This window comes from Alosa sapidissima, chromosome 9 (assembly GCF_018492685.1).
Source record: "Alosa sapidissima isolate fAloSap1 chromosome 9, fAloSap1.pri, whole genome shotgun sequence".
Taxonomy (NCBI): Eukaryota; Metazoa; Chordata; class Actinopteri; order Clupeiformes; family Clupeidae; genus Alosa; species Alosa sapidissima.
Genome location: NC_055965.1, coordinates 5616170 through 5626082, shown reverse-complemented (window position 1 = coordinate 5626082; position 9913 = coordinate 5616170). Strand labels below are relative to the sequence as shown.

The 9913-nt window shown below is 42.2% G+C and overlaps 1 protein-coding gene across 1 annotated transcript in view; it reads right to left on the bottom strand.

The window, feature by feature from the left end:
• Nucleotides 1-1603: 1603 nt before the first annotated feature.
• adcy9 (adenylate cyclase 9) overlaps nt 1604-9913 on the bottom strand; it is a 45406-nt gene continuing 37096 nt past the window's right edge. Inside the window, exons 7-10 of the mRNA XM_042105648.1 lie at nt 9205-9364; nt 7631-7779; nt 6985-7011; nt 1604-6493 (exon numbers count right to left, since the gene is read on the bottom strand). Of these exons, the coding sequence (XP_041961582.1) occupies nt 5017-6493; nt 6985-7011; nt 7631-7779; nt 9205-9364 (1813 nt within the window). The 3' untranslated portion in view covers nt 1604-5016. The remainder of the gene's footprint in view (nt 6494-6984; nt 7012-7630; nt 7780-9204; nt 9365-9913) is intronic.

Below are 9913 nucleotides of genomic sequence, written 5' to 3'. Positions count from 1 at the left end.
TTTTTTCTTTTTCCAGATAGACTGTGGAGGGGGAGGGGTCGCGCAATCACGCCCTACGTAAACCTATGTAATGAAGCCCTAGCGTGCGTCACACGCTTGCCAACGCCACTGCCGCTAGGGGCAGTATACTACTAATAATCATCTAAGTTTTTGATGAAATTATTAACATATTTATTGGGCTACTTGCTGTAATGGTCAAGCATCCACAGAAATCCCTGCCGAATTTCTTTGACTAGATGTCTGCTGTAAGACGTTGAATCCCAATTTAATTAACAAGGGCTGTAAATACAGTATTTTAGCACGGTCCAGCATCACAAATAGATCAGTATTTAAAAAAGGTTTAGACTACTCTTCATCCAATATAAGAGGTTTGCTGTTTATTGTAAATATCAATACAATTTGAGATAATAATAATGAAACAAATAATACACCATACTTCCTGAGGGTGTGGACAGTCAGTAATGCCTGTACAAGACTGGGAAGCCATCAGTAATTCATACATTCACTTCTAGTTTTGGATTTTAGCTTAATTTGCCACATTCCAAGCACTGTCCATATCAACCAATTAGAGTGGAAAAGGTTAAATGCCTTAGGCCTTGCACTGTGATATCCTAGGTCCTTAGATCCTTAGTCCTAGGTTATTGCAATTTGTAAAAAAAATAAACTGAACTTGGTTTTGAGCTGTTAAGACTATAATGCTCCAAAAACAAACAAAAGGCTGTAAAGGAAAAGACAATTACATTTTCAAAACTACTGCAAAAGTATTGTGCATTGTTTTTGAGAGTGTATCAGTCTGCAAAGTCTCTAAAGAGGACAGGCTACTCAGAAGCTTTCCAGTGAGGTGGCATTGAAGATTCTTAAAACACAGCAGAGACATTGCTGCCATCATGAAGCAGGTAGACCTATAGATGTGTGTGAGAATGTGCATTCTGTTGATTTCTGCATTAATTTCATCTGATGAATCCTTGAAGCAGACAGCCTTGCACAGACTTGCTCACATGTGGCACATCAGAAACATTTGGATGTTTCCTGTGGAATATCTGGGAGATGCAAATACATAAATACAAGTAACCATCTATTATACAATATAAATGTATAAACATGGTGAGTTTAATTACAAATTACACTAATTACTGCATTTTGCAACTGTTTAAGTGTGTTAGCTAATGACACTATACAGACATGAGGCTTGAAAACTCCTTGGACGTAGACTCATTTATGTTGTTTTGGGAAAACTTGAATGTCCCTGCATATTTCTTTTGCTGCCAAAAGGAGCATCATAAAAATTATTGGTAAATCTGTGTTAATTTGAACACAGTGCTTCCCCCAATATATTTATTTCCCCTAATAAACCTGGAAAACAATAACTTGGGTGGCTGGATATCCTGCATGCTGGTGAATGTGTCTATATGGTTATTTCCTCACACAAACACACAGACAGACAGACAGACACACACAATCAAATGAGTAAACTAACATTCTAAGACTGCATGGCTTCATTCATACGCAGTGACTTCCTCCGACTCACTCACTCTTCTCTTTCCCCTCTGTGGCCCGAGAGAGAGAGAGAGTGAGAGAGCACAGACTCTGAGGCACACTCACGTGGACTGAAATTCCCTTTTTATTTCTGGATTGAGGCAGCTGCAGGCGTGCGATCAGGGTGGCTTGCCCATAACCCCACAGTATAACATCCTTGCATTGCAATTCCTGCAATTCCCTTTTCAGAAATATGTCCTTGGAAAAAAAATACAGGCTTCAGCATTATACATGTACCCCCTCCAAACCAGGTCACAAATAAATACACATTGTCATTCACTACAAAAGGGCCATTACACAAACGTAAAGGTAATTGGTGTTAAATACTATGATCGCAGGTTGTGTTTTGCTATTGGAGTGACAGTGACATGTTAAGTATTGATGTGCACACAGGAGCAAGTCGTTTTGTTCTCTCCATCTAGATATGGTCGCACCAAGACTGATGGAAAATGCACAGCCAAACCAGTCATATCTTAGGCAAAATAAGATGAAAAATAAATGTCTTCTCTTTATCCCAATATTTTCCATATAAAGATACACAGTGCTCAGATTTTCTATTTCCAAAAGTGGGAAAGAATATACATGGAAAAAAAAATAAAGTTATTAATTGACAAATTACAAATTATTGCAAGAACAAATAAAAAAAAACTGTAAGTACATGCATTTTGATGATATTCAAACAACTCAATAACTGATATCAAAACATGAATAACTATGTGATAGATGAAGAGGCAACAAAAAGGCACTGGCTTGGTTAGGTGCTTATGTTAATTATCTGTAAACAAAAGAAAAATATTTCAACCTTCTTTTGAAAGGACAAGAAAATGAAAAAGGCAAATTCAAAACACTCATTAAAGGCTCAGTTATTGGCATTGGCACAACCACCCACAAAGACCACCATAACTGAATCTGCTCTTACGGTCAAGAGGCCTCAATCCATGTCTCTGGATTGATTTCTGATGACTGCTGGGAATTATGATATGATTATTATTAATATTTGATATGAGAGAAGAAATCAGCTGTCCTAGAGCTGCTGAAGAGAGATGTGCATATTGTTGAAAAAGCATCGAGACAGACACTGAGGGGTGAAGCATATCATTTGGTGATTAAGAGCATTCTCATCAGATGAGTAAAATAGTTGGACAGGGAGCTAAGCAGAGAGAGTTATTGCAGTGGTAGTCATGGAGAGGGAGACACTAAGAACAGGATGTATTAGAGTTATCAGGACATCATTTTCATAAAACCCATAATTATTGTCATCATCAATCATCATAATCATGTTCACTTCTTTAACCCCTCTCCCCTCCAAAAAATAAAATAAAATAAAATACAATTCAGCAACATTTTTAGGCACCAGAAAAAACAAAATCCATCAGACACACATTTTGAAAAAAAAAAAAAAAACATTGCACCCCATGTTTTATTCCTCACTTAAAAGTGGCAATTTCAGTTTATGAATACAGCTGGGTCGCCTCTCCTTCTCCACCTCCCAAATGTGGATATCATAGCTAAATATTGCATGCAGTCACGTCCACTGGGCTATGTCTGAGACGAGTCAGCCTAATCCTTTGGAAAACACTGTTGCTTATGCAGGCATCGCAGAAGTCAGCCCTCACAAATACCTTAATAAAGTCTTATAGATCTTAATAAAATCTTCTTTTTTTCATATACACTGTATTAAGAGACACGTTTGATTCCATCAGTCCATCAGTCCATGAATCAGTTCAGCCTTGAGTGTCTCCCATTAATGCGCACTGAAGCAGAGCAAATCTATCTTCATCTTCATCTTTCTAGTTACACCCTGTTTTTCCATAAAAGTTTAAATTACACTTAGTTTCAGCTAAATATAAATTAACTGTCTGTGGTTCCACAAGTTTTGATACCACAATAAAGAAACCAACACTTGTTGGAAGGCATGTTCAGTTTTGCTGCAAAAATTATGAAGTTGTCAAAATGTTAGTCAATATTGTTAGGTCCGATGGCAAAAATATCTGAAGAGCATTCTCACAGAGCCATGACATTTGTAAGAATTTCCCTTATCTCTAATTCAATATTTGAGGGGAAATTCAATTCTACTTTCCCAATTTAAATTCCCCTTGAAGAAACGAGCCTTTGTACTTCGAGGTGTCAAGTGTTAGAAGTAAGGAGAAGGAGTAGGCTACATCAGCAACAGTTGTGTAACTGTGGGTAACTCATATCCCAACATCCCTCTGGGTTAGTGAGAGTTGGGGTCTCCAAGAGCCCCATGTTGGGAGGTAAGATAAGACACCGCACCCTAATCAACCAATCAGGAGCATCTCTGATGACCCTTATGACTGATGACTTGTTTGCCTAAAGTATGGCTGAGTTCTCCATATTACCTAATATTTCAAATCCATATACAGCATTGCCTCAACTTCTCTCACATTTAAAGCCTTCACTCACGCATTACTAAAGAGAGAGAGGGGTATTTAATTGGTTTGCTTTGCTTAGTTTTCAGGAGATATCTTTGTCCATTTTTGATGAAAAACAGGTGTAATTTCTAGACTGAATGCCTTTCATGGCATGCTTCCTATCAAGCTCTGCTGCAGTGTAACATTATGGCTAGTAAACTCCCTTATTCAGCAAATAAATTCCCTTTTTTGAACATTTTGTCCTTGACTGGCACTTTTCATTGTTTGATTTCATAAAAAGTCACTGAATGACAAATACTCAAAAATTCAAAACAAAACATATCATGTGGCAAAGAAAAAAAATTCAATACGAAATCAGAAGGGAAAAAAAGTTGTATCAACCACAGCATTATCCGTCATCTAAGTTTTTGTTTTTGAAAAAAAAAAAAAAAAAGCCATGCAAAGATTGTTGATTCAACTGATTAAGCTTTGTTCAGTTCTTTGCTTTTTGTGTGACATTGTTCGCAGATTGATCTATCCTGAAGGCACTTGATCAACTCAAGAAAAGAAGAGGAACACAACAACAACAATAACAACATCTATTAAAAAATGGAGCCTCCCTGCACCCAAGACTTTCTTCTCCCCTTCCCAACTGTGTTGTGCCGTACTGTGATCCACACAGCAAATACCATCAGTTCTACTGCTCCACAATACACCCATGCAGTCATTCACACACACAGACACACACACAGACACACACACACACACACACACACACACACACACACACACACACACGCACACACACATACACTCACATACACACACACAGACACACATTCCCTTATTATGCCTCTGACACTTGTCAAAATGTAAGCAAGATATAAAACTATGCAAGGCCACACAAGTCTAACAGAGAGGGAATGGGCATGTCTGTGGAACAAATGCAGTTTTATCTGTATTTGGCCAAGCGGCCTTTTGCAGTGGGAGGGGGGAAAAAACTACAATTCCCACAATGCATTCTAACACTTCCATTAGTCAGAAAAATTAAGTCACTCCATTGGAGGCATGGGGTGAAGAGCAATCATGGCAAGAGCTGGAGGTCCAGTCATAAGCACTCCTTAGCTCTGAGTTTTGTATGTTCATTTGCCTCCTCATCCTCCTCCTCTTCATCCCTTTGTCTATATGGCCCCTTCAGACACGAAGAAGGAAAATGTTGTTCTATTGAGTGCTGTGAGGGAACATTGGCGAAACTAGGCACTGAAGAAGCACATGGGTCTCTGCTAATATCCCCCCCAGCAAGTTTAGGGGTTGTAAGCGCATTTTTGTTGTCCTTGGTTGTCTCCCTAGCTATATCAGACGGGCCTAAGATTGGTCCCAGAGGCACTCCAAGGGCACCCTGCATGGCAGAGGATGACGTTGATGATGACGGTGATGATGAGCAGCAGAGTGGAGCGGTGGCCTGAGTGGCCAACACCGCAGGGGAAGGGGAAGAGTGGGATGGGCCACCAACACTGGGCACTTTACTGGAAGTCTCCCCCACTGTGGGCTGCCTTACATCTCCTTCAGCCTTTGCGTGGATCTCTGTGACAGGCAACTGGTGATGTGACAGAATGCTGCTGCCACTTCCACCACCGCTGCCACCACCGCCTCCTCCTCCTCCAGGTCCTCCACCACTGTCACCACTTCCATCCCCCAGTTTTGGAAAGAGGTAGGTCCTCATCTGCCCCTTGCCCTTAACATTGACTGTGCCGCGGTAGTCGAAGGAGTAACCCAGGCTTCGGAGCACGCAGTGGCTCTCCTCGCTCACCTGAACCCGGGACTCCATGCCCGTGGTGTCCATGCGGCTGGCGATGTTTACCGTGTCGCCCCAGATGTCGTAGAGCAGCTTGGTGGTACCGATGACGCCGGCGGTGAGCGGCCCGTGGTTGAAACCGATGCGCAGTTTGAATTTGAAGCCCAACATGTTCTTGTTGAAGTCGTCCACCACGTGCATCATCTCCAGGGCGAAGTCAAACAGCGCCCGCAGGTGGTGGGGAGTGGCATGGGTAGAGGGCAGACCATTGAGTCCTGACGCAGCCATGTAAGTGGCGCCAATGGTCTTGATCTTCTCAACGCTGGCGAAAACCGGCCGACGCAGGAGCTCATCAAAGTCACCAATCAGCTCGTTTAACACGCGGTAGCACTCTTTGCCGCCCTCGTAGCTCTCCTCGTAGAACTCACTGAAGTTGACAATGCTGCCAAAGATGACGCCGACATTGTCGTGGTTCTTGGAGTAACTCTGGGTGACCTTCAGCTGCTCTGCCACATGGATGGGGATGATGTTGCGCAGCAGCAGGTCGGCCTGGTTGCGCATGTTCTGGATCTTGATACGGTGCTTGTCTGCCTCCACATTGCCGTGATAATGAAGACGGTAGCTCACCTCAAACTCCCGGTTTAAGAACCACACCAGCAGCAAAAGCAGGAAGAAGGCCAGGATGGCCTCTGGAACCAGAGACTGCAGGATTCCCTTCTGGGTACCCAGGTCACTGACTGGGGTCGGGGAAGGCTGGAAATCTAAGACACTGATGTTGCTGCTGACGTTTCTGTGATGAGTATGAAAATTCAGAGGATTTAAATGCTGGTTAAGTCACAAAGCTGACAAGTAATTTCTCTGCATTAATCTTATGGATCATAAATGATTAGGAAAATCACAAATTATCAGAAAAATATCATTCTGCATTCTGTTATTCAAATAGCAATTTTTATCCATGCTTATTTATATTTCATATACCCACATTAATCTTAAAAACTCCATTTAATTATTCATACTGAACAATGAACAAGCAATTTAATTCTTGTCGAGCGTGGAGAGTACGTACTCAGAAATTCTCAATGTGACAGTGTTTTATAACCTTAGGGAAGCTTGGTAGATGTGTGTGATTATTGTAATGAATGAGGTTGAATGGCATTACCTGGGAACCTCTTCTTACCCACTTTTCATATTAATGCTAAATATTTTCTGTGATGGTTACAGTTGAAGAGCAAATTCCTCAAATTGATGTTTTTTATTGACCAATATAAATAGATTGCTCACCTCATATCAAGATAGATGTCGTTAGCACTAGAAGAGAAATAATGTTCAGAATAAGTTTGTATAAATACATGAATAAAAGATTTGTCTGTACCAAGGTATCATGCATCATATTCCAATGCTCTCTTAAAAGGTACAGTCAGTGATCATACGCAATTTCAAGGCCAGAAATGTTTTTGTTACATTTAGCTAACATCGCCTGAAAATAAAAAACAAACAAACAAAGTGGAGGCAGCCTGTCTCTCAAACAAAAACAAAACTCCTATACAGTATTCAACAACGTGCCGGCTTATAAAAGTAAAAATGACTCTTTCCCAAATACACAGATCTGTGGATGGATACGGAAAATGGAACCACAGACATATGACTCAGATCAATTTCATGTAATGGTTATGCCAACAAGAGAATTTAATGTAATATTCCCAATTAAAACTCCAAACCTTTTAAACAACTCAACTCCTGATTCAAAGTAGAAATGTAGCCCCAATATTACTCTCATGAATGGTCATAAGGCCTTAAACAGACGTCAAAATGAATGCAGTCATTTTTGATAAGGCAAATGAAAAACAATGCTTAACAAACTTATAGTACCCCTGATCTGACATCCAGTAGGGATAACGTCTGGTTGAATGAGGCTGCATTAACTCACCTTGGCCTGCTGAGGGGGCTGTAGAGCAGAGCCAGCAGGGCCACCCCAGCTGCTGTTGCCAAGGCCGACCGCATCCAGAAGCTGAGTTGGCAGAAGTTGCAGTACTGGATGATAGCGATGATGATGGCGCAACACAATAGCATGATGACCTGAAAGAACAGGTAGATACGTTGGGTGTTGCACTTCAGGACATAAAGCACTTGTTCTTTTAAGGTGACATTGGTGACTGTCAGGGCATTGTGAAATCACATGGATGAAAACTTAATGATTAGTGTTATATTCTCACCCCGTCAAAGGATTCCCACAAACATACATAACTGTAGTACGGGGTCCTACAAGTATGTTCATGATTGACACTCATAATTCAAGTGATGCTACATTTGTCATGACACTTTACAGTAAGTCATCAATTATTTGTGTCCAAATAGTCAGGATAGATGCATACAGAAAGCAGCATGCACACACATTCTCCACAATAACAACAAATATACGCTCCACTGATGAGCTCACCAATTGGGCCGCGGCTGAAGTGCCCTTGAGCAAGGCACCTAACCCCTCACTGCTCCCCGAGCGCCGCTGTTGAAGCAGGCAGCTCACTGCACCGGGATTAGTGTGTGCTTCACCTCACTGTGTGTTTACTGTGTGCTGTTTGTGTTTCACTAATTCACCGATTGGGTTAAATGCAGAGACCAAATTTCCCTCACGGGATCAAAAAAGTGTATATATACTTATACCTAATACATAACTGCACACACACACGCACACACGCACACACACGCACACAGCCTTAAAGCCCTGCCTGAGCCTACGGCTAGCAGCATTCTTGTGCGTTAAATTGGCTGCCGATGATTGTGACATTACAGCGCACCACATGTCCGCCCGCCACGAGGCTCATCCCACTGCGCTCCAAGAGCTCTTAATGACATCAAAGCGGGAAACTCGGGAAGACTCGCCGCCTAATGACTTACTCTTCAGGGGGATTAGGACTTTGATCTAAATGCCTCCAAGGAACTAAACACACACATACACACATGCACACACACACATCCTTTGAAAATGTATATGTCCAGGGTTTTTAAAGAGCACTGCCGGAAACCCACGCTCAGCAAGACCCGGGCGGAAAAATGCACAGCCCCTTTGGCGCAGACTTAAGATTGTGCCCGTTGCTGAAGGGCTCTTTTCGATTGGCATTACAATAGAGATGGGTAAACATGAACATGAGCTTATCCCACATGTCGGATGTTAAAAAGGCACAAGTTTAAAGACTCACTTTACCCAAGATCACTACCATGCCACCCAGCATCGAGGTCTCATCAAGCTACAACAGATACACGATACCTGAATCCACGATACCTGGTTTACAGCCATCAGGCTCAATCACACTAAGCCCGGAACAGGTACTGTCATACTGTATGTTTATAACCTCTCATTCATGTACTCGGATTGTGAGAATGTGATGTGATGTGGTGTGCACATGATCATGTCCCTCAGAAATGTAAATGTGTCTGAGTCATGAAGGCAAGCTGGGCGAGGGGAGAGTTTGGGATGCAGAACAGCTGCAGTAATGATCTCACCTCCTTGGGCAGGTGGAGGCAGTAGGTGAGGTGGGAGAACACCGACATGGCAGGCAGCGAGACGAGCAGCGCCCCGATGATGTGTCGCGGAACCCAGCCCGACACCACGCGCAGGAACTGCTGTGTGCAGCTCAGAACGTTGTCCAGGTAGAACGTCATACTGGAACCAGGGACAGAACACACACACACACACACGGCAGAACAAGGGGGTGAGAACCGAAGGTGCAGGACAGGTGCACAAACGTATCCGACATGGCAAGTCATCATGAAACAAATTCAGAGTGTTCAGTCTGCCACCATTAACGAATGTCTGCCTTTCTCTCCTCCTTCCTCTAAAAAGTAATAAAACCAAACTTGGATCACTTGGATTTTTTATTGTGTGTATACTCTACACTGCAACATGTTGCATTTGCTTTAACCCAAAGTGTTTTATAATACTAACGTGTTATGTATCACTTTATTTTGTCACATTACTAAACATAAACCATTCTAATGGTCCAACTAAGTAAATGTTTGCATAGCTTTGGTGAATCTCAGTGTGAGCTTCTCTGAAACATGCCTTTGAGCTTGTCAGTTCCTCTAGTCCCTGGTGCACTGGAGGGAGCCTGTTGTGACGTGCAAAGTTTGAGAAGTTCTAACAAAAGCCCTCACATCTCCACGGCTCCAGAATGGAGAGGCAGTTGGTTCAATTGTGGAGTGTACTGGTTTC